General features: G+C 51.7%; 3 protein-coding genes across 5 annotated transcripts in view; 1 reads left to right on the forward strand and 2 right to left on the reverse strand.

The window, feature by feature from the left end:
• Positions 1–2,407, forward strand: part of Spns2 (sphingolipid transporter 2) — a 39,616-nt gene extending 37,209 nt beyond the window's left edge. The window contains exons 12-13 of one of the 2 annotated variants that reach the window (XM_008855638.3): positions 415–461; positions 905–1,018. In XM_008855638.3, the coding sequence (XP_008853860.1) occupies positions 415–457 (43 nt within the window). In that variant the 3' untranslated portion in view covers positions 458–461; positions 905–1,018. Of the gene's footprint in view, positions 1–290; positions 462–904 lie in introns of both variants that reach the window. The other variant, XM_008855637.1, reaches the window with a different exon arrangement.
• Positions 2,408–2,588: 181 nt separating this feature from the next.
• On the reverse strand, positions 2,589–15,258 carry Mybbp1a (MYB binding protein 1a). 2 transcript variants are annotated; one of them, XM_008855639.3, is made up of 26 exons: positions 15,033–15,258; positions 14,814–14,909; positions 14,085–14,168; positions 13,909–13,983; positions 13,704–13,811; positions 12,685–12,860; positions 12,425–12,592; positions 12,200–12,317; positions 11,265–11,560; positions 10,916–11,026; positions 10,399–10,524; positions 10,063–10,227; positions 9,875–9,974; positions 7,815–7,911; positions 7,532–7,683; positions 7,160–7,246; positions 6,921–7,073; positions 6,672–6,842; positions 6,424–6,584; positions 5,735–5,978; positions 5,503–5,646; positions 5,353–5,421; positions 4,819–4,932; positions 4,376–4,477; positions 3,337–3,485; positions 2,589–3,243 (listed from the first exon to the last, which is right to left on the reverse strand). In XM_008855639.3, the coding sequence occupies exons 1-26, from the start codon at positions 15,222–15,224 to the stop codon at positions 2,673–2,675; spliced, it is 4,029 nt and encodes a 1,342-aa protein (XP_008853861.1). In that variant the 5' UTR covers positions 15,225–15,258; the 3' UTR covers positions 2,589–2,672. The 2 variants fall into 2 exon arrangements, with proteins under 2 accessions (XP_008853861.1, XP_008853862.1); XM_008855640.3 differs by having other exon boundaries at positions 2,673–3,243; positions 5,503–5,634; positions 15,033–15,224.
• Positions 15,259–17,046: 1,788 nt separating this feature from the next.
• Positions 17,047–20,074, reverse strand: Ggt6 (gamma-glutamyltransferase 6). Its single transcript, XM_008855641.2, has 4 exons — positions 19,935–20,074; positions 19,105–19,307; positions 18,917–19,030; positions 17,047–18,648 (listed from the first exon to the last, which is right to left on the reverse strand). Exons 1-4 carry the CDS (start codon positions 20,072–20,074, stop codon positions 17,606–17,608), a joined length of 1,500 nt encoding a protein of 499 aa, XP_008853863.2. The 3' UTR covers positions 17,047–17,605.
• Positions 20,075–25,762: the final 5,688 nt, after the last annotated feature.

Genomic DNA, 25,762 nt, shown 5'->3' on the forward strand with positions numbered 1-25,762 from the left:
CTCTGAAAGTAGGTAACTTGCTACTGGGGTCTAGGGCCAGCTCCCCCATACCTGGGTCCAGGCCTTCCCAAGCCCCAGCCCACGTTATGGGTCTAGCTCATGGTGGCCCAAAGCTGGCAGATGTCAGGCCCCTTTGTGGTAGCTCCAGACACAGGTTTTTCCCTGGAGTTGCAGGGTTTTAGAACTGGGAACCCCATCTCTTCCTTTTCTTCTCATTTTCTGACTTCTTTCTCCTCTTTTCTCCTCTTTCTTTCCTCTCCCCACCTCTGGGCTATCCTACCTCCCCCTGGGGCTGACGAGGTCCCTGCCCAGTGCCTCCGGTCAGCCGGCCCCCGAGATGCGATGTGCCAGAGCCGTGCCTGGGCCCGGTCCCTGCTGATGTGCCACCCTGACCCCCGCCCGTCTCTCCCCCAGGGTGAACCAGCTGGTGATGCCGCCCACATCCATGAAAGTCTGAGGTGGTAAGTAGGGAGGCCCCATGGGAAGGTGGCCACAAGGGAACAGGGGACACCCCACCTTCCAAGCCATCTGCTTAAGCACATTGCACCTGCCCTCTTCCTCCTGAAATGTTGACATGGAATCTTCAGAGCTGAGAGCAGGATCTGTGGGAGCTGGTTTCTTCCAGTAAATCAGCTCCCTCCCTTCCTTAGAAGGCTGGGGGCATAGGTCAGCACTGGAACTTGCCAGGAACTCCTGCTGTCCTCCCAAATCCTCCTAGATGTGCCAGGGTGCAACTCCCACCCTGACCTTCCCCCCTCAGCTTGGCCCCTGGAGGCTGCAGCTTCCCAGCAATGCAAAACCAGGGTCATAGCCCCTCCAAGTCCAGGGCAGCAGGGAAAGCAAAAGAAGCAAACTTCGGAAAGGCTCCGCACACCCATTTCTGACCGGACACCTCTCCCCACAGGTGCCGCTGGGACAGTGATGAACTCCAGTTTAGACTGAGAGATATCCACTGGCACTCTGGACCTGCAGGATTGTCCCAGAGCATCCTGTGTGACCCACAGCTGGGTACTCACCCTCTCTGGCCCAGGATCGAGTGGCCATGGCTTCAAGGAGAAGCAGAGTCCCCAGTTAACCTGGAGGGCTGTGTGTGTTGGAACCACTCAGTTGGACTAATTTCCAGCTCTGAGTGGGGGCTGCAGGGCCCGTGTGGCCAAGCGAGAAGCCAGCCAGCAGTGGGTGCTTGGGGAGAAACTGGCTCGCCCCTAGCTCATGTGATCTTAGGGGAGTCCCTGCCTGTCCTAGACCATGGGTCCAGGGAACTGGAGATTCCCCCATTGTGTGCCAAGCAAGGCATTCTTCACAGCTTTGAAGAAACAGCAGGTCCCAGGCTGTACACAGATGACATAGGCCAGCTCTCAGGGCCCCAGTTTCGATTCTGAGGTCCCCCCAAAGGATCTGGTGTTGTAGGGACCACCTTCCTTCTGTGGGACTCTGACCTCGGTGACATCAAACTCAACCTGGCACATGGAGGACACCCATTGCTGGGTGCTTGCTGGCTGGGACGGTCACTCTGGAGGACGCTTGTCTGCAGTCTTCAGCTGGTTCTTACTTGGAGGTTTCCCAGGTGGGACTACTTCCTTTGTGGAAGCTGTATCACCAGGGGTGAAGGCCCTGGTGGCAGTATACACCACTGGCACCTGGGCTTGAGACTTTTGGAAATAATCCAATTCATCTCTCAGAAAGCCAGAACCATCCCTCCCCTCCTACAGGCCGATGTGAGCCCTTTCCAAGGGGTGGGCTCAGGGAACCGCTCCCCAGAGCCCATGGGGCAGACGACTAGGGATCTGGCTGCTGAAGGCTACATCTAGCAGCCATCACGAAGCTTCTTGAGCTAAAGGATGAGCCTGATGGAAGCTACCCACCAGTGGCTGTAGGTATCACATGCACACAGCTCCAACTGACTTGGGAGCGAGGTCTTCACTCCAGCCTTTGATCACCCCACTCCCACCTGCACACAAGCACCCTGTTCTTGCAGCCACATCAACGCCTTCATCCCCTCTGGGCATTCTTATCCCTGGCTCCATACTCCCTGCATATCTGCTGTGACCAAGGTGGCTCTGGTCCCAGGTAGTTGGAACCCACAGGAGACTCCCAGAACCAGTTTGGATGCTTCCTGTGGCTGTCCCCTAGTTACTGGCTGGCTGTGGCTTCAGTGGTGTTAGCTAGTGGAATACCCACCCCATCAAGCTCTGGGGCACCCTGGGAGTCAGACATGGGTGAAGAGAGGGTGCTATTCCTAAAAACCAGCCTAGCCCCCACCAAAGCCTCAGGAGGGGCCCCAGCAATGTTTTCTTGTTGTACAAGAACCAGGTCCCAGTGTTGCCTCCTCTTCCTTCCGGAAGCTAACTGCTCCTTTATTTTTTAGAGCTGCTCATTGTGAATCTCAGAGTCTTAAGAGAAACCAAATATATATTCGTCTTGTAAATGAAGAAATAAACCTATTTAAATGATGTTCTGGTGGCTCTAGCAGAACAGCCCAGGGTAGGGCATGACACCCATACGTGACTAACATCAACCTAGCTGGAACCCCCCCTAAAAACATTGCATCAGAACCACTCCCCAAAACTAGAGACCAGTGCCATACATATGCTGCAGCTTGTTTATTAAAATCTCAGTGAAAAAAATAGGAGTCTCTAGGGCTAGTGGAGGTGGGGGAGGGCAGGACATGCTTAGGGAGTCTGTTCCTTCTTCCTGACCACTTTCCTTTTCCTGGCCCCACTCTGTAACAGGCTGGGGCTCCTGCTGACCAGAGACAGCCTTGCCTTTTTCCGAGGCAGGGCAGACTTGGGGGACTTGTTTAAGACCTCCTTTATGGGAAGAGCCTTCTGATGCTGTTTTTTGCCTTCAGGCTCTATAGGGGACACAGGAGTGGTTCCATTCACCTGTGACAACTTCTCTTTTTTCTTCTGCAGTTTTGGGGTCTCGGCAGGGGTAGTGGGGCTTAGGGTGAGATTGTTTGAGGCTAGACTCTTGGTGGCAGGTGTCCCATTCACCTGGGCCTGAGCCTGGGCCTTCATCTTCCTCCTCCTCTTCTTGCCTGTGCTGGGAGGTTGGTCTCCACCTGTGACAGCAAGCGTGGCATTCTCCGGCATAACATCCTGCTCTGGTGTGACATCCTTGGATTTGCGCTTTCGCTTCTTGGTCTCTGGCAAGAATCCTTTTTTTTTCTGCTTCGTGCTAATGGGGCTCTGGGTAACATTAGGGGCATCCTTGGCATCCTTCTTCTCTGACCTGGGGCGCCTGAGGGGAAGCAAGTAACATAAGAAGGGTGCAGTATCGGCAGGAGGGTCTTTCCAGCCCCACTCCCATGTAGGGCCTGCTTCTAGAACTTACTGGACTCCTAGCATCTTCATGGCCTGCCAATAGAGGTCGTGGAGGCGGCTGGAGCCAGATGAATGATTCCCCTGCTGCAGGTTTTGCTGCAGCTTCTGCTGCTGGCCCTGCAGCACGCCCAAGAGAGCAGTAAGGTCCACAGTCAGCTTCTGTAGAGGAAAGACAGGCTGGAGCTGCAGTGCTGATGGCACAGCCTCTGGCCAGCTCTTAGGCCCCAGTCTTCCCACCCTTGTCCAGTTGCTGCCTTTCCAGTGGTTCCCACCTGCTTCTCTTAGCTACTCCTGCCTCTAAATCACTAGTTCCTCTGTTGGGAAAGAAAAAAGAGCCCCTGATGCTTCCTTTCCCTGGTGTTTTGTCTGCATCAGCTCCCCACAACCCTCTCTGGGGATGGTTCTAGCCACTGACCAAGGGTCCCCCCCTTAGGGTTACCAAAGTCTTCACCAAATATACACCAGCTTCTAGGGTGCCTACTTCTCAGCTCTGTTGCCTGTCTAAGCCCTGCCTTTTCCTTTCTGCACTGGCTAAAGTCCAAGCTCACCCTTCATCTGTGCTGACTAGTTTCTGTCTACGATGAAGACTCCCAAATTATTCCTTCTTACCAGATTGGGGAACCCAGATGCCCATATCCAGCAGCCTCCTAGCCTTCCATCTTGATGGCCCATGAGCATCTCACGACCCAATGGCCCTGACTTACCACCCAGTGGCCCTGACTTACCACCCCTCCCTGCCCACTTACTCCTGGCCTCCTTCCAAACTGCTGCCTACCTGGACTCTTCTCCAGTTCTCCCTACCTCCAGCCTAAGCTCCTTCCCAGCTTTCTTTTTAGTCAGCCATCACCCCATCTGCAGGTGTAGATGTGGCTCTTTACCTTCCAAAAAGCCAAGAACTTCTACCAACACAGTAGCGCTGTAATCATTTAAAAGGCCAGATTCTTCCCCTTGGTATCTCACAGTCCTGCCTGGGGAGGACTACTGCTAGATCCCTGACGTGAGGTCCTTTCCAGCCAGGGGGCTGGCTCTGTGGGCAACTGCTGCCTTACCTCATGATTGACGGTCTTGAAGAGAGTGTTGAGCAGCTCCAAGGAGGAGAGCTCTTTCTGGTGCTCTGCCTTGCTTTGTGCCTCCCCGAGGTTGTGCAGGATCTAGGAAGGAAGGTCAAGGCTGAGGTACTCCTAGAGCTGCCTAAGGCCTTTCTGCCTCCCCCATAAAAAGGTGGTCCAGAGGACTGGGTGTGGTGGCATAAGCCTTTAATCCCAGCATTTGGGAGGCAGGTGGATCTCTGTGAAATCAAGAGATTGAGGTCAGCCTGTTCTACATAACGAGTTCCAGGCCAGCTGGGGCTACAGGGAGACCCTGTCTCAAACAAAAACAAAACAAAACAACACGGTCCAGCGAGGAACTGTTTCTGGGGACTAGCAGAGAATCTGGCTTTTGGTTCCCAGTACACTGGGGATGGGTTCATGGCAGGGGTTTATGAGCTGACCTGGGTGACCTTATCGAGGACCTGGCCAATCAGCTGCTCCCACTCAGGGTCCTCAAAACATACTCTCAGCTCCTTTGCAGATAAGGTCTTCTGGAGCAGCAGGCATGCCTGGGCCTGCAGTGAGAAGAATGTAGTCAGTGGGAGCCCAGCATGTGGGGGTCAAGGCTCAGGAAGCTGCCTGTTCTGGGTTCCATAATCATTTACTACTTTCTTCGTATATGGGGAAGAGGTGCTGAGGCTGGAGAGAGGCAGAGATTCCAAGTGGATAGGAACAGGACTTTGGGTTGGGAAAGTTCCTAGCCTTCAGTGGCTTAATGTCATCTCCCTCTAGCCTGCTGGACAGCCCTGGCACCCGAGTAGACACTGCAGGGTGTTCTCTTGTACAAGCCAGAGGATGAACTCTCAGCAGAGCTGGAGGGCTTGAGCCAGATGGCAAGGCTGGCCCTGTTTTCCCCCAGCACCTCTACTTACAACAGGGGAAGAGTCAGAGTATGGCCATCTCACCCACTGGAGCATAAGCAGACCAGCTCTTACCTGATGGCGGGGCCGAGATGGACTAGCCACATAAGGGACCAAGACAGGGAGCAGGCTCTTACAGATCATCTAGGAGGGGAGGACAGAGACCATTAGGTAGGGACTGGATTGGGTAGAGTTCCTAAGGGGAGGGCTGGCTCCAGCACTTACCGGATATCGGGAGAAGAGGCCGAGGAACATGGGGATAGTGAGGGGACTGTTACGCTTGGTTAGAAAAGACTCCAGTGCTGCCGAGTACACCCGGGTCACAAAGTTCAAGTCCAAGCAGTTGGCAGCCTGGGCCTGGTGAGAGAGCTGGGGGTGAGGCAAGGGTTGGCCTCAAGTCCTCACTGGAAGTTATTTAGGCTGGTCCCTAGCTTTCTGGGCTAGGCCTGGGGCTCACCTCTGAGTCCACCGGTTCAGGCTTGGTGCCAGCTCCCTGTGGCTTCTGGCTGTCTTGGTACTTCTTGCTGGTGTTCCCCTTGAGGACCCGCAGCAGGTACAGAGAAGCGTTGAAATAGTAGAGGGCGACAGAGGCATTGGCTTGGGTGCCAGCCTGCTGTACCAGCCTCTCCACCTGGGTATGCAGAGCATCTGTGCAGGGCTCCACCTTGTGGCAGTAGTGCCGGGCACGACATAAGTGCTGCCTGTAGATGGGTGGGGCGGGCAGTCAGAAGGATCACTTCACCCTATTGCTTGGTGTCAGGGGTAGGCAGGCAGGGAGAACTGACCCTACTTAGAGATAGCAGAATTATCTGAGCAGGTGTGATCTGGGATAGCATGGGCCATGTTGCATATGTCCTTGCTCTCTGTCAGACTTCCCAACAACTGTGACACCAAGGGCAGGGATGGGACCAGAGCCTCAGGACCCCAGCTCAAGGACACAGTGGACATGAAGCATCAGGAAAATGGGAAGATGAATTAAAAACTATTGAGTTACTGAGTGGCATGTGCCCCGGGGAGCAGAGTATTGAGCCCAGATCACTGGGCCTGGGTCTGAATCCTGAATGCGCCTCTTTCTATCTGGAACACCAAAACTCTGCCTTTCCAAGTCCTGGCCCTGCTGATGCCCTGCCCAGCAAGCACACTCACATGAAGATGCGGGCTGTCTTATGTAGCAGGTCCTGCTCCTGCTTGGTAGAGCTGCTGCTACGCATGCTGCGCTGAATGATGCTCAGCAATGGCTCGAGCAGCTCCAGGACCAGAGGGTTCTCGGGCTGCTTAGTCACCAGTACCTCAATCAGGTCTAGCACCTGTGGCCAAAAGGTTGGCATGTCCACTCATGCAGGAGTATGCAGAGACAAAGGGGAGGTACAGGTGCCTATCACCCACATGCTCACCCGTATCTGGAAGTCCCGCCGGAGCGTCTTCTCCTTCCGCAGCTTGTTTTTCTCTTCTCGCTGGGCCTGGATACGCAGCTTTTGCTCAGCAAATAGGCTGGCGAGGTTCTCGTCCAGGGCCATCATGGCTTCATCTCCAAGTTCCTCCTCATCTTCACTGTCCTCTCCACCCTGAGGACAGAGGCCCAGCCATCAGCCTGGCCTCAGGCAGGGACATATCCAACCCCTTCTCTCCTGGCTCCTGCTTACCAGTGCCTTCCCAGACTGCAGTACGGCCATCAGCTGCTGGCGGAAGCCCGGGTCTACATCCTCATCACGGTCCTCTTCCTCACTTTCTTCCTCATCCTCACTATCCATGTCACTCACTGAGTTTTTACTGTCCTCACTATCTGAGCCCTCGTCCTGTGGATAGGAGACAGGTAGCTCATACCTTCCCACTGCCACCATGTCCTGTTACCCCACCTGTCCTACCCATCATTGGCAAGTACCTTCTCTGCATGCTTCAGCTGCTTCTCACTGGAATCATCAGTGACCACCACATTTTCATCCTCATCATTTGTCTCAGGGTTGAGCACCTGGAGAGGAATCACAGGCCACAGCTCTACCTGCTACCCCAGCCCCAATTCTCCTCAGGTCATTCCTGCTGCGTCTTCTATTTTAACCAAAGGTCCCATCTCTGAGAGGAAGATGAAGGAGTGTCTCCTGGACTGCCCACAGGACACCTTGGGGCAGGGTGGCATGCAATGCTTTGTGGCCCCACCTGTGCTACAGGGATGACAGGATACCCCATTCTTCTACTATATCTTAGGACTCAGTGGCCCCATCCCCATGATCTATTTCCCCCAAAGGCCCCAACTCACAGCCAGGATCAGCTGCAGGGCATGTGGGGTTAGGTGGGAGCAGATGTGGCCAAACACGTTCCGGGCCACCTGGCGTATCAGGTGGCTGGGCTGAGCCAGCAAGGATAGCAGGATCTCCACCATCACTTCCACCCATGGTGGCTCCTGGGAGGCTGCAAGCAGGAACAGGTTGAACTGGGGTAGGATGTGAGTCTGGCTACCCTAGCTGCCCAGCCTGCCTGCTCTGGGTCCCCATGGAGCCAAAAATGCTGTCTTCCAGCCCTGTCCCAGGACAGTGACCCACTGTTGGCCTTGGAGCGGGATCTGCGGGGCTTCTGCTCCATGCTCTTCTTGATACAGGTCTGGATGTCACCTAGGAGGTCACAGCTCTCTGTAGGGGACTGTGGACAGGATGGGACAGAAGTCAGAAACAGGCCTATAGGAAGAACTAACTAGACGTCTTGGGCATATCAGGTACTGGTCTATCTGGGCCAGTACCTTCACTGTCCAGACTGGGGACCCCAGGGCAGTCCAATTTCCCCATCAATACCCAGTCAAGGCCAACAAGGACACTTAGGGCTGCAAGACTATCAAGTGCAACCCTATAATGCACAACTCTAGGTTATCCTTACACTCCTCGTTTTAGATGTAGAATTGAAAACCATTAGCTTTAATTAAATGTGAATGTCTCTTGCTAGGGATGAACCTGGTCATCTAGAATGTAGACTTTCCCCTCATAATGCGACAAGCAGCAACAATGCTGAGGGAGGCAGGAATCCATGCCCTGGCCATCAGTCTCCAGCACTCTGGTCCTAAGAACTGGCAGGTGCCTGTCCTCTGGGCTGTGCCCTTTCCCTAAGGGTTTGATAAACCTGAACTACAGCCTCTTCTGCCAGTCAAGTTTAGAGATCCAGAGGTCTAGGGCCGGTGATATGTATCTGAGAATCACAGGCCCTGTTGTTATCAAGGCCTGGTAGCAAGCACTGGAAGCAAATTCTATAGCCCAGTGGCCAGAAGGGAGCAAACAGAAGACCTATGTACTCAGTCCACTAAGATCTGCAGCAGCCTTGATAAGAGCTTTAGGGGGCTGGAGAGATGGCTCAAAAGGGCAAAGGTGCCACCAAGCCTGATGATTTTAGTTTGATCCCAGGGACCCACAAGGTAGAAAAGCCTCCTGCAAGTTGTCCTCTGACATCCTCCACATGTGTGGTATGGCACACCCCCTCCTACATACATGCACACAAACACACACACATACAAGGTGGGCATGGTAACGCATATTTTTAATCCCAGAACTCAGGAAGCAGAGGCAATTTGAGGCCAGCCTGGTCTATACAGTCAGTTCCAGGCCAGCCAGAGCTAACACAGTGACATCCTGTCTCAAAAAAAAAAATTGAAAGAGCCTTGGGCATTTTGAGGATACCCCTGAAGAAACCAGGACTCAAAGACCAGAAGAAACCACCAGGGTTATGAGTTGTTAGCACTGAGCTTCAAAGACGCTCAAATGGCCAGGTGTGGTAGTGCACACCATACCCTTAATTCCAGCACTGGGGAGGTAGATCACTGTGAGTTTGAGGCCAGCCTGGTCTACACGGCAAGGTCTAGGCTAGCCAGGGCTGCATAGCGAGATGGTGTCTCAGAACAAACAAACAAACAAAGCAGTTCAAAGCTTTTTGCTAGAAAAACAGAAAGGCTCTAGAAGGCCTGTGCCTGGAAGGGACAGGGGTTACAGAATGTGATACAGTGGGAAACAGTGACAGCACAGAGCCTTTGCTGGGGGAAAATGCTAGCCTCACCACAACTCCTGCATCTGAGGGGGCTCAGTCACATGTGAAAAAAAAAGCCTGGGCCTTGGCCAGGTATCCACTAGCACAACTTTAATTCCAGCATTCAGGAGGCAGAGGCAGGTGGATCTTTCTGAGTTTCAGGCCAGCTAGTGCTGCATAGAGAAAGTATCTTAAAAAAAGTGCCTTGGGGGTCAGGTCAGCCTGCCTCCTGCATAGGGTAGCACTCTCTTTCATGTCTATCTCTTCTGGTCAGTAAATCACTTCTAAGAGGGTCAGTGGATTCTGAATCCCAGCCACTGGCTGTATGGCCCAGACAAGTTACTCCAGGGCAAACACAGGCAAGCCCTACAAAGAAAACCTGGGATGCTGGCTGGTGCCTGTATGTGGATGGAGTGATTTTTTTTCCCCCTTGAGCTGTAATTCCATGTGGGACTGGATGGGTTCAGAAAATTCAAGTTAAACCTCCACCCCCCGACACAAAGCCTTCCTTGGCCATCTAAGCAGCACTCAAACGTCTCAGCAGAGGGTCAATGGCACCCCAGAACCCCAGGCCCTAAGCCCTTCCAGACCTCCATACCTTGAAGAGGTGGAGGCCTACCAGCAGCAGCAAGTGCTGGAAGGCAGTGGCCTTGGTCTCTGAGGAGCAGGCCTCCAGTTCCTTCAGAGTCTTCAGCATCCTGGAGGAACAGGGGCACATTTGCAGGTCACTGCTGCCATCCAAATGGGGTATCCTCTCTCCCACCCCCAGAAATCCCATGCTCTCACTCATCCCAGGCCTGGCGCTGCTGCTTCGTGAAGGGTGTCACAATGGCTACGTTGCGGTTGTGGTTCAACAGGATGTCTGCAAACTGCACCAGGCGGTAGGTCCAGGGCCGCCAACCTTTGGCCTGGTCTGTTTGCCTGAACTTTGCACTGAGGGTCTGCAGCAGGCTGGGTAAAGGGGATTGGGGTCACAGAATGCACTAGCATACACAGCCCCTTTGGGCTCAGCCCCAGCCCTTGGACCCACCAGGCCTCTGCCCTTGTTCACAGCTTTGGAAAGAACAAGTGTCCCCAAGACCAACTTCCTGTCTCATGTCTCCTGAGCTGCCCCAGGCCTACCTGAAGAAGGTACTGATGATGACTTCTCGGGTCCGGTTGTCCAAAGGGAAAGAGAAAAGCTGCTTGGTTTCTGGGATCTGGGGTGTGGCCTTCTTTGTTTTAAAGAATGCATGGAATAGGCAAAACCTGGGGAGGACAACCAGCACTGGTTTGGCTAGGCTCCCCTTTTGGCTGCATCATGGCAGCAGTGACCATGAGGTGCCATTTCTCTGGCCTGACCTTCCAGCTGAGCACAAGTGACCTAAGTTGTAGGGGCACAACCAGAGTGCCCTCCCCTGGAGCCAAGACAGACCCCTGAACTACTACGGCTACTTCTCCCTTCTGGGTTCCACGCTTTGTGGGTCCCTTCCCTTCATAGGTTCCCAGGCATCTCTCTAGATCCCCCTGTGCCTGTTTACCACCACCACCACCACCTCAACCTGAAGACTTCTGGCTCCAGAGGGACTGAAACAAAGACCAGGCAAATGGCCTAACTCCTTGACCAAGGCACCCACAGGGAGGGAAATTCCTCTTGCACCTGGCCACTTGCTCAACCAAGGCCTCGTCCATCTCTAGATGCAGATGGTCTACAAGGCTGACCAGCCGGTGTACAATCCATTTCCGCAGTCGGAATGCAGCTCGTTCAGGCCTATGGAGCAAGAGATGAGGTCATAAGAGCCATTTGAAGATGGCAACAAAATCAGGGCACTCCTTTCCCTCATCTTGGCAGGACAGCCCCCAACAATTTCCAAGCACCTGTGAAGGGCTGAGGTCACCTTTGAAAACTAAGGCTCCTGCCCTCCCACTCCTGATTAGAGCCACGTCGCCATGGAAGAGCCTAGTGCACTGAGTGCCCAAATGCAGACTATCAATGTCTGCCTACGCACACATTAAATGAAGCATCCTGTGCTTTCTTCTGGTTGGTAGTGCTGAAGTCAACCAAGGAGTCCAGGTCAGGCTGGAGGAACATGTCCCGCAGCCAGGACACATAGCGCTGCAGGGCCTCAGCATTCAGAAACCGTGTGACACGCCAGAAGGTAGGCATGACAGGGAGACCTTGGTTGGTGATGGAAGAGAAGGCCACCAGCATGGCGAACTGCCGCTCAGGGTCATCCCGGCATCCCTCTAGGAAGGTGCCCACATATTTGCTCATTTCTGGGATGAACTTGAACAGGTTTTGAGGCTGCAAAAGATAAGCATGAGTTGGGGTCACCAGTGCAAGTAGGCTAGCAGCAGCCCCCTTCAACCCGTGCCTCTCCCACTATACGTTAAACTTGGTAGATTACTCCATGTACAGACAGGTCTAGCTTTGTCATGACTCCATCCAGGCCTCCATATCTTTGACCTTTTCAAATTTCCATACTCCCAGTCTCAGAAGGTCTCTCTTCTGCCTCAGTGGTTAAGGACAGGTTGCTTTCCTGATTTGATGTGGCAGAGGGAACCTAGGATCAAATCCTGCTGGGCCAGGCCCTTGCTTTGTCATCCTAGGGCTCAAAACTCACCAGTTTTCACATGCTTGCTATGTGTTAAACACCAGGCTACTTGTTTTCTAAGGACAACTCTTGGCACTAGGACCTTACTGTCACTGTTTTATGGATGGCATGTGTGTTTATTGTGTACCGGCCACAAAAGTGCTTAACACACTGGGGACAATAATCATTTCCATCACTGTAACCCCAGCAGGGAGTTCCAAACAGATGGTAAGTGCTGGAGAGTGGGTCTCAGGACCAAAGGGCCTGATCCGTCCAAACTCCTAAGTCCCTATTCAGGTTCTTAGTCTTGCCCTTTTGGGCAGTGCTGAACCACAAAGGGTGACACCTACCTTAGCAACGACCACGTGCTCCCCAAAATGGCGGATCAAGTCTCCCCGCATCACCAGCCTCAGCTGATCCTCTGACAGCAGAGGAAGAGATGCACCCAGCAGGCGGAAACACAGGTAGCTAAGAACAGAAAATACAGAGCCTGGTCAGAGCCCCTGTTCCCTCAAGTGGACTTTACGATAGGACCCACCCAGCGGTGGAACCCAGGAGGCAAGTGTCACACTCACCTGGATGCCCAGCATGGCTTCTTCAGCATCCCTTGCTCCACAACCTCCTTCCAGAACAGTGGAAACTTGTCTTCCTTAAGTGCCAGGCGGAGCAGGTCCAGAGCCACGTCTGGCAGCCTGTGCTCCTTCTTCACAGAGGTGGCTGCCATCTTCAGCACATTCACCAGACTGTGGAGGGCAGAGGGAACTCGGTGAATACCAGCTAGAGAACAAGGGTGTTGGGCTCCTGCAGGGAGAGCCCACCCACACTCTGCTCATACCTGGGAATATTTTCATCTGAGAACAGGTCAACTGAGCCCATCAGCGACTCCAGCTTTGCTGGCACCCTCCGCTGGGCCAAGAGGAATAGCTCCAGGTGTTTAGGGGAGCTGAGGACCACTTTCAAGTCACCCGTGAGTACCTTTGGCAGGATCTCCTCAAACATGGTCTCTGGGACCTGGGTGGGGACACAAGTGGAAAAAGGGTAGCTCTCTCCCAATATCTCTGGGCCCTGTTCTTTCTGTGGGCTTTTGATACGCTTCCAGTCAGAGGCAGGTCAGCCACAATCCAGCCTGCTAGGTACCAGACCGATCAGAAGGCACTGGTGAAAAAAAACCCAAAAGTTTCCTACTGGTGCCAACTGGCCTGATTAGGGGTTCAGTTTAAATTATTCCTCTTTTGGCTGGGTGTGGTAGCCTGGTCTACATAGTGAGTTCCAGGCCAGCTGGGGCTACAAGGAGACCCTGTCTCAAAAAGACCAAAAATAAATAAATAAATAAATACATTAAAAAATCATTCCTCTTTTTTGTTTTATCGAGGACCAGCCTACTTCTTATACAAGGAGCCCTACACAGAGACCTGGGACTTGAATTCTAGCCCTTCTGGCTTTAAGGCCGAGATTGTGCAGAAGGTCCCAGCCAGGGATGTTGTCAGCCCCTCCCTTTCTCTTCAGTGGCAATTCTAAAAACAGACCTTTCTCAGTCTCCCATGTAGAGTATGCAGAGCCAGCCTAAACCAAAATAACCATGGCAAATGTGTTTAACATACTGTCCATTTGCCAGGCACTATTCTAGACCAGCACTGTCGAACATGGACAAGCCACATGGGGCTATGGAGCACCTGAAGTGTTTAACCTAAATGGAGATGTGTGTAAACGCAAAAGACAGATTTCATGTCAAAAGGACTACAAAATACTTTCACAACCCTTTATCAGTTGCATGGTTAAACCACTTGTTCTAGGGTTCTTGTGCTACCTTGAGTCTTAAAGTCTTGACAGGCAGCCTGACCTGTGATCCCATACCTCAGAGAGGATGTCCACTATGGCCTTCAGTGGCTGCCCTTGTAGGTGGTTGTAGTGGTGGGTCAGGATCTTTAGTAACTTCACGGACTTCATCAGAGCCTCCTGGTCCTAGGATCCACAGAAAGCAGTGTGAGTAGGCATGCTACTATCTGCTCCCCACCACTCCTAAACCAGTCCCTGTGACCCCTATACCCAAGGCTCTTACCTTCACCAGGCGGCCAGACTGAAAGAGAGCTAGCACCCCAAACAGGTTTGCAAAGAGAGCAGGTCTCATCATTGCCTAGGAAAAGGATTCCAGGCACAAGTAAGGCGGGCCCAAGAACCGTGCACCCCTTGCTTTGCCACCCTCAGGCAAGCTGATCTGGGTGCGTCCGGGCTCACCTTCTTCACTTTTTGCAGATCATATTTTTCTTCTATCTGTTTCAGAATGCTGCACAAGGAGATGTTTTCAAAAGACTGCAACAGCTGCCAGGAATAGTGAAAGACCAAAGGGACTCGGGGGTGGCCCAAGTACCCTTCTCCCTTTAGCTTTTTCCCACACAGCCTTGGTCCCTCCTCCCACTCCAAGTACCCCTGTGAAGCTGCTCCTTTCCCTCAGTGGAAGTATTACGGTTGGATTCTATTCTGTGAATGGACCTGAATCTTGCCTCCCTGTCCCATCCCCACCAAGGCTTCAGAAGGTGCCTCCTTCACCCTGCCTCTGAGTCCCAGAAAGCCCACCCTATATTCAAGGGCTGCTCCTTCATTGCTCTTTGTTGAACAAATTCCTCAGAGTGGCCTCTAATCAGTTATGTTCCCTAGACTCGAAAGGGCCTCCAGCCTTGCAGAAGCCGCCGACCCCAAAGCTCACTGCTCCCAGTAAACTGTAGCTAATAGGCCCGTCAACTATGTACCAGGAAGAAAACTCCCTCAAATTTCCATCCTATCCACCTGGACTTTGTTGTACACGGGCCTTGCTTGGGCACCTTCTTCCACTCCACCCATGTGAGGATGCCTGTATCTGTTTAGGTGCCACTAGGACTCTCCCGCCCCTCGGCTGCGATGCCCGCCATCCTCAAACCTCCCCCTCGTTTGCCCAGCGTAGCCGCGCCCGTGCCCGCACCACCTCACCTGTGCCAGAGCCAGGCTGTAGCAGGGCCGAGCGGCTTCTCGGCCCACCCCAAGCCCAGTGATGAGACGCTTCAGGGCGTATTTCATCTCCGAACCCTAAGGAAGCAAGAGCATCCCTCGTGTTGGACAGTGAGAAGGCCCGCCCTCGCCTTCCTTGGCACCGGGAGTCGCGACCATGCGCTCTGGTCCTGGTCACCGGGCCCGTCCCCGCCACCCTACCGTCGGCCTGGTGCGCAAGTACTCCAGCAGCTTCTCCGTGGCCTCGAGCCGCGTCTCCTGCTGCGGTTTCGCGATGTCCCAGAAGAAGTCCAAGAACTCCCGGCTGTGCTCCAGCAGGCCATGGCGGTCGGCGTGCGGCGCTTCTCCGGAAGCCTCGGGCTCAGCCTTGGCAAAACCCTTCACCTCCGCCATGCTCGGCGAAACACGTGGGCTCGGAAGACCGCCTCTTCCAGGTCAGGTCCCGGCGCGTGCGCACTGGGCCAGCAGGCTGGGGGCGGGGCCGGAGTGGGCTGAGACACCCCACCCTTCCGCTCTTGGCGCTGGATCGGGACCAGATAGGGAGTTGGACGCTGTGTGCGGCGCTTATACGCGTGTCCTGAGGGTGCTGCATCCGCCCCTTACCCACAGGGGCGGTCTTGACGGCCCACCTCGTTAGTCAAATCAAAGCAATGGCCATCTAGCTGCCACACTCCCAGCGTCTCTCATCCAGCCATTCCACAAGACTGTGCTCTCTTTGTGCTGAGCTAGGGTTGGGAGAACAAAGCTACGGCTTCCGTGGACTTCCTTTCTAGTAAGAGATGACTGATGAACAAGTAACCAAATACATTTTAAAAGATAATTATGAAGAAAATAGAGAGGAAATAGAGGCCAAAGGAGTCCTCCCTCAAATTTTCAAATACATCACTTGTTTAACATCTTGCTAATTAAAAAGAAAATTCAGTAGGTTCTAAGATGCTATTGGAGGGGGTGGTCACCTCGATAAGACTGTGTCATGCAGACTTACAGCTGAGGGAGAATTTAGTTTCCCTCAGGGCAAAAATCTTAAGAGCAGATAAAACGCCCAGCCGAAGACACTGCTTCTAAAAAGACCCTTCTCTAACCCCTAGAGATGAGGGGGAAAAGGCCAGCGAGGGGGGCAGGTGCAGGGAAGCCCTGTTGTGTAGAAACCCAGGCCAGGGTCAAGAGTTCAGACTTCTTTCTGAGTGTGCTGCGAAATTACTGGTGGGCTTTTCATCAGATTTACATTTTAAAAAGATCCTCTGGTAGCTGAGTGGGGGATGGACTGTGGCTGGCAGAAGTAGGTGCCGGGGAGAAGAGCGATCACGATGAATTGGACAAGAGTCAGACCTTGGGCTAACCTGGAGCTGATCAGGATGGGTGATGGACTGGGTCAGGGGAGGGGACTAGAGATGATGCCAGGCTAAGGGCTAAAAGAACAGGGTAGGTTGTGGAATCATTATGGAGCCTGTGGGATTTTGTTTGAGACAGAAGTGGAGATGATAAGATCAGGTGTTCTAATAGTTTAGGTTTGAGGATGTGTGGTTAGGGCCTGCCAAGAGTGCCAAGGCTCTGGGTTTGACCACCAGCACAGCAAAACAGAACAATTAGCCAAGGCTCATGGTGGTGCATGCCAGTAATCCCAGCACCTGGGAAGCCCAGGCAGGAGAATCTCAGGTGTAAAGTCAGACTGCATAGTGACTGCTTTAAGAAACAAAAATCTAACCAGGTGTGGTGGTGCATGCCTTTAATCCTAGCACTAGGGAGGCAGAGGCAAGGCGATCGAGGCCCGCCTGGTCTACGCAGTAAGACTGTTTCAAAACAAAAACAAACAAAAAAAGCAAAAAAAAAAAAAAAAAAAAATTTTTACCATCTTTTCCCTGCACACCAGACTACTCTTAGTCAAGAACAGTTGTGAACCCCAGGGTAAACCCATCTCTGCTCTCCTGTTATAAAATCTATTAAATCAGAGTTGTCCTTTACTCTGTGGAGGAGGGGAAGTGTTGTTGACCATCCTTGCCCCTTGACTTGAGGAAATGTGTCTAGAGGGTTGTATCCAAGAGATCTCAGCCCTGAAGGTGAGGTCAGGGCCAACTTTGGCCTTTAAATTCCACACACCCAGTTCCAGCCGGATTGTACCCCAGGGCACCCCCTCCTGACTCTCTCAACCCTTCTCTGCTCTGCCATCTGTTCTAGAAAGTAAAACTAAGAGATTTACTTTGCGCAGATGGAAAACCAGGAAGAAGAAGGTGGGCAGAGCAGGGCGAAGCGGAAAGACAGCAGCCCAACCTCTGCTTGCCTCTGGTATTCATTGTGGGGGAAGCTGTGACATCAGGGGCCTCAAAGGCTAATGGGAAATTAACCAAAAAGCAGAAATGGCACTTGGCCCCTGGAAGATTTGGACTTTATTCATTTCCATTCCAGTTGAGAGAGATCAGGGGAGAATGATCAATGGAAGATAGAGATGAGATGTCCACCCCTGCCCCATGGACCAGAATCTAGGCAGGGGCTGGCATTCCTCCAGTCATCCTTCTAGATGAATGGGGCTCTTATTACCTTCTAGTTCCATAGCTGATAGAAGAGCCAGAAATTCCACGCAGGTACCAGGAAACATGGTTGAGCTAGCCCTGGATGCCAGAGCTAGAACCAGGTAACTGAACAGGGTGGAGGTCAGGCTGATGGAGCAGAGAATACATCACCGATCACATTCTATATACATTCATTGCTGCTGGGCCTTCTCTGCTCTGGCCCTCAGGTTCCATACGCTTCTGTCCTCTCCAGACCCTGTCCCTCTTTTAATACCCCTGGAAGGGACAGCAGCCACTGGGGACACTGGAGACATAGGCATGTTCTGCATGGGCTACCACCTGGAGTAGGGTCCCTTGGCCGCAAATGCCAGGCCTCTCTGTTGGTCCTTGTTGGGCTTGATGCTGGGGCTGCTGTTGGATTTGGGCTTGGGGCCCTGCGAGATGACTGAGTAATGTTCGAGTCATGGCTTTGGCCACCTTGGGGGTTCCTGAAGTCACCAGCCCCAACGTATCAGCCTCTGTGTCATCCAGGCCATGGAGAATGAGTGGGCAGGCCCAGGCACTAGGTGCAGACCTGACTACCAAGTTGCTGAGCAGAACCCCAGTGCTTGGGGACAGGTGTCCAGAGCCAAAGGAGCTGTTGATTGAGGAGGTAAGAAGGAGCATAGAGCCGCTGCTGTCCACGGTGGCCAGAGCGCTGCTCATGGGGGTCACAGCAGTCTGTAGGAGTGGTAGGCACAGGTCAGGGTGGGGTATCTTGGAAGTCAGGGCTTCTTCCAACACTGCCAACAGTTCTGGACCAGCTGAGGGACCAGGAGTGGTGAACAGGACACCCTGGGGTATGAGAAGCTGTAGTGCAGGTTCCAAGGTGGGCATGGGGTAAGCAGAGGGCTTCTCTAGCCCCAGGTCTCTGACCAGCAGACTCAGCAGGGCATCCCCAGCAAGATCTGGACTGGAGGCTAGGGCTGCCTGGTGCAGCACAGCTGCCAGGTTGGGGTTAGTGGCTTGAGCCCCAAGACCCAGCGGGGTCCCATCTGCGTGACAGAGCAGTGGACAGAGGCCCTTTGTGCCCTGGGCTGCTAGAGCACTTGCCAGAGGTGCATCCACCTCGAAACCCTTTTGAGCCACCATGGTGGGGTCCACTAGCAGGCGTGGCCAGGGCAGGTGGCCAAAACGTCCATGAAGCAAATGCAGGGCTGGCAGAGCTGAGGGCAGCCCCAGGCCAGGGGCCAGGGTTTGGACTGGACCTGCTGTCAGGGCAGTTGAGGTTCCTGAGGAGCTATTGTAGAAGAGGCCCCAGAACATGGCACCTAGGGGGGAGACAAAGGGACCACACAGGGGTCAGGGGTACTGGCACTGGGGTCAGGGTTCCCTAACAGTCCCAGATGAAGGATCATTGACTTGCTTGCAATTAAAGTTACTGACCAGGCCTGGGGTCATAGGTCACAGACTAGGATTGGGGCCAGTGCTCAAATCTTAGTCCTGCTTTCTCAGTGAGGGCCATTGACTGCTGGGGTTCCAGATCACTGACTAGGCCCCAGTTTGAGATGGCTGTCTAGGGCCATGGGTTACACTGACCTAGACCTGTTGAGTGAGGATGTACCACCGCCAGACACAAAGCTGCTCCAACTCCAGCATCCACGACATTGCCCCCAGCAACAAGAAGCTCTTGACCCAGCTGGGAACATATGGCTGCAGTAAGGAAAGGTCTAGAATGGGAAGGGGCCCTGGGACACTGACCCCTAGCCCCTTTCCCAAGCACTGACCTGAAGGGCTGATTATGGCGCCATGGTGGTAAACACCTGGGCGATGGGAGTGCCTGCTGACAGGAGGGCTCACAGAGCCTAAGCTTCCCTCTGGGTTGTCCCTACTGTACAGTTGCCTCACAGCAAGGGAGCAACTAACAGTCAGCAGTAGTAGGCCTCCCAACAGGCGGGCCCAGGCTCCGGGCAGCCAGCCAACCTTGTTCCTGCAGAAAGGGGTATCCTGAGCCAGGTATAGGGTGGCGGGGGGGATACCCAAGAGCCCCAAAAGAATCCAGAGAATGTTTCCCCAAAGGGTTTGATTTTGCAAGAGTACAAGTTTGCCAAGTAGGAAAGAGATTTCGGGGCCAGGGCACCATATCAGCAAAGATTCACAGGTAGGAAAGGGCTGGAGGAAACTGAGGCCAGCTTGGAGTGTTTACAGAGTTCGGGGAGTCAGGGGCCAGTCAGTTGGAGAGAGGTCTGGAGGGGTTTGGTAGTCAGGAATAAAGAGGCTGAGCAGCACGGCTCAGTCAGGTGTAGCCGTGTCCCAACCTGCTCAGCAGGTGCTCTAGCGTGGGGGTGGGGTGAAGGCTGGGAATCTATGACACAGTTGGGACAGGATAGGGACTGTCTTAGTAAAAATGTCCCTTCAGAAACACAGGCCTTTGATTGACTGACTCAGTTCTGCACTGAGCCTACAGCCCAGGCCCCCCGACTCCCTCATTCATCCAGAAAGTCCCTGGAGCTTAGCCAAGTGTGGGGTTGCCTGGCCTAGTTTAGGGGCTCCAGAGACAGGACTCTGCAGCCTTCCAGCCTGAATTGTGGGGTTCCCAGACCCCTGACTGACTCACCTGGGGGTGTCTTGGGGTCTCCTGGGGGAGAGGACCAGTGGCTCTGCTATCTCTTCCTCTTCTTCTTCATCCTCTGACTCCATGCCAGGCTCCCAGAGCTGCAGCTTGTGGTAGAGCACGGGCTCTGCGGTGGTAGCCATGGCCTGTGCTTCCTTCCCCAGCTTTCTGCCGCCAGCCCTGACAGCTGAGACTGGGGCCTTGCCCGGTGGGCGGGCAGGCGGGCTGTGATAGATACAGGGTGGCCTTGGGGAAGGGTGTTGGCAGGATAGAGAACTGGTCTGGGCAGGGTGGGGCCAGGGAGGCTACTGTGAGCCTGCCCTATTAGGACACAGGGACTGTCATGAAGGTTCCCCATGGGACTGCCTGACAGACCTCACAGCTCAGCTAGGTTAAGGATATGGTCAACACTACAGCCATAGACCTTGGGGTGTGGTTGAGGGACCACCTGCCCCCTTCTTCCTTCAAGGAGCAGCTCCTGGATCCCTAACTTACTCAGGTCTCTAGGGACTGTGAATTTGAATTAGAACTTCGGTTACAGGATGGCCTGGGTGGTGACTTGGCACCAACCAGGTAATATTGTTGGGGGTGTGGCCTCCAGGTGGGGTCATGGTCCAGCCCGAGGCTGCTCTGAGGTCTGAGAACAATTTGGGTGGTGTGTCACCCTTGGGCATGCCATGAGGCTCCTGTCCAGCAGGTGGCACCAGATACCTCTATGGGGAAATAATCTGGAAAATGTGTTTCCAAATTCTTTTTCCCTGGAATTCATATCAAGGACCTGTTCCTGGGCAAAGCTGGGTGCTGTTTGGAACAGCCCCACATTAGAAACTGCTTAAACACACGTTGTCAGCAGAACAAATGGCATAAACACCATTTAGTCAATGGGATATTTATAGTAGAGCTACAATTATATGCAATACTATACGTGGATCTGAAGAGGCCAGACAAGGTATGAAGCCAGGCATGACTAGTCTGCCTTTGGAAGTCAGAGCATGGCTGGAGGAGGGAATAGAGACAGGGTGCCTGGGAAGCTGGTGATGTCTTTTCTTATCTTTTTGGACTATTGCTAATGTTTATTAAATAAAAAGTGGTTTTTCTTTGGTTTTCTTATTTAAAAATTTTTATCCCATTTATTTATTTATTTACTTATTTATTTTTTGTGTGTGTATATGTGTGTGGGCACCGATGTGCCATGGTTTAGGTGTGGAAGTCAGAGCACAGCTTTCAGAGTTGGTTCTCACCTACTATGTAGGTCCCAGAGGTCAAACACAGTTAGTCCTGGCAGCAAGACTTAGGCCTGCTGAGTAATCTTGCTGACCTTTAAATTAATTAATTAATTATTATTATTATTTTATTTTTAAAATTTTATTTATTACTTTTATTTTATGTATATGTGTGTATTGTCTGCATGTAGGTAAGTGCACCCATGTTATGCAATGCCCACAGAGGACAGAAGAGACTATCGGATCTGGAGTTACAGACAGTTGTTAGCTGCCATGTGGGTGCTGGGATTCGAACCCGGGTCTTCTGCAAGAACGGCGTGTTCTTAACTGCTGAGCTGTCTCTCCAGTCCCCTAATTTTTATTTATTTGATTAATTAATTAATTAATTAATTTGGTGTTTTTAAGACAGGATCTCCCTGTAGCCCCAGCTGGTCTGGAACTCACTACATAGACCAGGCTGGCCTTGAACTCACAGAGATCTGCCTGCCTCTGCCTCCCAAATGCTGGAATTAAAGGTGTGCGCCACCACACCCGGCCTAATTTTTATTTTTTAAAATTTATTATTATTATTATTATTATTGGTCTTTTTGAGACAGGGTCTCCCTGCAGCCCCAGCTGTCCTGGAACTCACTATGTAGACCAGTCTGGCCTTGAACTTGCAGAGATCTGCCTGCCTCTGCCTCCCAAGTGCTGGGACTACAGGTGTGCGCCACCACACCCGGCCTCTAATTTTTATTTTTTCATATGAGTATTTACCTGCATGTATGTAAGAGAACCACGTGGGTTCATGCAGTGTCTGCAGAGGCCAGTAGGGGGTGTCAGAACCCCTAGAGCTGGAGATAGGAACAGTTGTTAGCCACTATGTGAGTGCTGGGAGCCCAACTAGTGTCCTCTGGAAGAGCAGTCCGTTCTCTTAACCTCTGAGACATCTCCCAGCCCTTCTTCTTCTTCTTTTTTTTTTTTTTTTCAAGACAAATGGGTCTTCTGTAAGCCTAGGCTGCCCTCAAACTCTGTAGCCAAGAATGGCCTTGAATTTCTGATCCTCTTGCCTCCAACTCCCAAGTGTTGGGATTACAGGTGTGCATTATCTTGCCTGGCTTAAGGAAAAGTTTAATATGACACTGTGTATGATTTAATCTTTGTGTAAAGCAGGTCCTTTGGAGACAGGGTGTGGACTCCTCAGCTGGATAGCTGTTATTTGTAATTGTTGCAAGGTTTCTAACATGGTGAAACTGTCTTCTTGTATCACCACTGTTACACTAGCTGGCATAAAATTCATAAAGAGATCAAGTTCCGGACATATTCCATGGGTATGTCTACCACCTTTGAACTTCACTGACGGATAGCTTAAAAAAAATGTGTGTGTGTGTGTCTGTGTGTCTGTGTCTGTCTGTCTGTCTGTCTGTGTAGGTAGACTCAGAGGCCAGAAAAGGGCATCAGATCCCCTGGAACTGGAATAATGGGTGGTTGTGAGCTGTCTGATGTGGAGGCTGGGAATCGAATTCAGGTCTTCAAGAAGAGGAGCAAGGGCCCTTAACTGCCATCCCTCCAGCTCCCATAGTTTCTTGTCTGTCAAGTTTTCACCTCAGGAGGGACTTTACTCTTGTTGTGACTGGGTGGGCTCAAAGCTGATGTCTGTTTGTTGACTTAGGTGTTGGTTACATGGGTATGGCCATTGTGAACATGAGTCAAGCAGCACATTTATGACACCTGCATTTTTCTGTATGGATGTGTATTTCAGTTAAAAACCTCAAGTGTTTTTATATTAACAGCAGCCATATCTCACAGAAGTTGAGAATAGAATAGTGGTTACCAGAGTTTGGAGACGGGGAGGGCAGGATGGGGTCAGTGGGTGCTAAGTTACAACTAGGCCTCAAGGCTCCAGTGTGTTATTGCACAGTAGGGCAACAAGTGGTAACAGCTGTGTACTGTACCTTTCATTCATTCGTTCTCTCCCTCCCTTTCTATCTACTTTTTTAGACAGAGTCTCTGCATGTAGTCTAGGCTGGTCTCTAATTTGTGATCCTCCTGCCTCAACCTCCAGAGTGCTGGGATTATAAGTGTGTGCCACCACATTTCAAAAAACTAGAAGAAAGGATTTTGAATGTTTGCACGACAAAGAGATGATAAATGTTTGCAGAAATAATGATGCATACATGTATCCCAAACATCACATGGTACCTTAGTGATATTTATTATTTTTATGTGTATCAGTGTATTGTCTACATGTATGTGAGTGCACCCATGTTGTGCAATGGCCATGGAGCTCAGAAGAGGATGTCAGATCCCCTGGAACTGGAGTTATGGATGGCTGTTAGCTGCCATGTGGGTGGTGGGAACTGGACCCAGGTCCTCTGCAAGAGCAGCTAGTACTCTTAACCGATGGGCCAGAGGCAGGTGGATCTCTTCTCTATGAAATGGAGGCCAACTTGGTCTACGCAGTGAGTTCCAGGCCAGCTGGGGCTACAGGGAGACCCTGTCTCAAAAAAAACAAAGACAATAACAATTTTTAAAAAATGCTGGGTACAGTAGCACATGCTTATAATCCCAGAACTCAGGAAAATTCAAGCAAGAATATTACATGATCAAAACCAGCCAGGGCTACATAGTGAGATCCTGTCTCAAAGGTCAAACATCAATTGAAAATAAAAAAGAACAAAACCACCCAGCACAAAGTCATCCTTTCATTGCACAGGCTTCTGCTTCTGCAACTGCCTCCCTTCTTCTGGCCTCTTCATTAGCAAGTACAAAGGTCTGTAATTTTTATATCAGGACTGCCAGGGATGCCTGCTCCATCCCCAGGGATTCAGACTCTAGATTTGGGGTAAAGACCAGGAATTTGCTTTCCTAATGCCCAGTGATGCTCATAGCACAATTCTGGAATTACACTTTTTTTTTTTCCTTTCTGAGACAGGGTCTCCCTTGGTAGCCCAGGCTGGCCTCCCACTCATAATCCTTCCTTGGCCTCCTAACTGCTGGGATCACAGCTGTTCACCACAATGTCTGGCTGGAAGGGTACTTTGAGAGTACCTGTCTGCAAAAATTCATGTCACCTGCTCTTTCTACTTCTTTGGCTCCCCCCTTTCCCCTCCTCAGCCTGTTACAAGCTGATTTCTGTCCCTAAGTTACCAGAGAAACTTCCGTTTCCAAGTTTCTGGATTTCTTAGACCAATAAAAACCAAACAAACAAATCAACCAACCAACCAAATGGAGACAGCAGCAAGAGCTGATACCTTCTAATTTTGCCAGTGTTGGAGAGATTGCAGTGGCTAACTGCTCTGGTTACATAAACTAATGTATTGTACTTTCTGTCAGAACACTGTGGGAAGTTTCGAATCTCAGAATGAAAGCCAGTTCTTCCTTCTTAAGAAAAGGAAGCTAGGGAGTGGGAGAAAAATTTGTTTTGTTTTGTTTTGCCTTTTTGGGGGGATCTTTTTGAGATAGGGTCTCCATGTAGCCCCAGCTGGCCTGGAGCTCACTATGTAGACCAGGCTAGCCTCTATCTCACAGAGGAATGCTGGGATTAAAGGTGTGCACCACCACACCCATGTAAAATTATGACCACATTTTAATCCACAGATACTTGTGAGCTGAAGTTCCCTGGAAAGGTGGCGTGCAGAGGGGGTGCAGACAGTGAGTAGGTGCAAGTGCAAAGAAGAACCGTGTCTAATGCTCCTTGGTGCAGAATAGCCATGGCTGAAGCTAGTATTTCAAGGCAGCTAGTGGAGGTGATTTTTTTCTTTTTTTGGTCTTTTTGAGACAGGGTCTCCCTGTAGCCCCAGCTGGCCTGGAACTCACTATGTAGACCAGGCTGGCCTTGAACTCACAGAGATCTGCCTGCCTCTGCCTCCTGAGTGCTGGGACTAAAGGTGTGTGCCATCACACCCGGCTTTGTTTTGCTTTTTAAATTTTTAAAATTTTATGTGTATGAGTGTATTGCTTACATGTATGTAAGTGCACCCATGTTGTGCAATACCCGTGGAGGTCAGAAAAGGGCATCAGATCCCCTGGAATGGAGTTAGGATGGTTGTTAGCTGCTATGTTCATGCTGGGACTCGAACCCAGCTCCTCTGCAAGAGCAGCCAGTGCTCTTAACTGCTGAGCCATCTCTCCAACCCTGTTTTGCTTTGTTTTGAGACAGGGACTCACTCTGTAGCACAGGTTGACCTCCAACTCACTACATAGGTCACAGTGACCTTAAGCTTATAATCCTAAAGACTGGGAATATAGCTATGAGCCACCCCTGGCAGTAAAAATAATTATTCTTTCACAATTTCGTACACACATATATTTTTTAAGATTTTTTTAATTGTGTGTGTGTGTGTGTGTGTGTGTGTGTATGCACATGAGTGCAGGTGCCCAAGACCAGAGGCATTGGATCCCTTGGAGCTGGAGTTACAGAAAGTTGTGAGCCTCCTGATGTGAACTCTGTTCCTTATGATTGAGCAGCAAGTGCTCTTAACCTCTGATCCATATCTCTAGCGCTCATGACTTTTTTGTTTGTGGTCCATTGCACTTAATTAGAATTGCCTGCATGAGCCTGGGTGGGAATTATTTGCTGGAACAAGGACAATTTTCCAGTGGCTACACACTGATGAATATGACTGC

Source organism: Nannospalax galili, unplaced genomic scaffold (assembly GCF_000622305.1).
Source record: "Nannospalax galili isolate Female #2095 unplaced genomic scaffold, S.galili_v1.0 scaffold888, whole genome shotgun sequence".
NCBI classification, from domain to species: Eukaryota; Metazoa; Chordata; class Mammalia; order Rodentia; family Spalacidae; genus Nannospalax; species Nannospalax galili.

What these genes read in the sequence shown, in the direction of transcription:
- Mybbp1a (XM_008855639.3), bottom strand. Translation starts at nt 15,224, where the DNA reads ATGGCGGAGGTGAAGGGTTTTGCCAAGGCTGAGCCCGAGGCTTCCGGA. An exon ending in ATCATCAGTACCTTCTTCAG is followed by an intron (nt 10,228 to 10,398) that starts GTAGGCCTGGGG and finishes CCCTTTACCCAG; the next exon opens with CCTGCTGCAGACCCTCAGTG. An exon ending in CAGCGCCAGGCCTGGGATGA is followed by an intron (nt 9,975 to 10,062) that starts GTGAGAGCATGG and finishes CTGTTCCTCCAG; the next exon opens with GATGCTGAAGACTCTGAAGG.
- Ggt6 (XM_008855641.2), bottom strand. Translation starts at nt 20,074, where the DNA reads ATGGCTACCACCGCAGAGCCCGTGCTCTACCACAAGCTGCAGCTCTGG. An exon ending in AGACCCCAAGACACCCCCAG is followed by an intron (nt 19,308 to 19,934) that starts GTGAGTCAGTCA and finishes CCCTTTCTGCAG; the next exon opens with GAACAAGGTTGGCTGGCTGC. An exon ending in TCCTCACTCAACAGGTCTAG is followed by an intron (nt 18,649 to 18,916) that starts GTCAGTGTAACC and finishes TCTCCCCCCTAG; the next exon opens with GTGCCATGTTCTGGGGCCTC.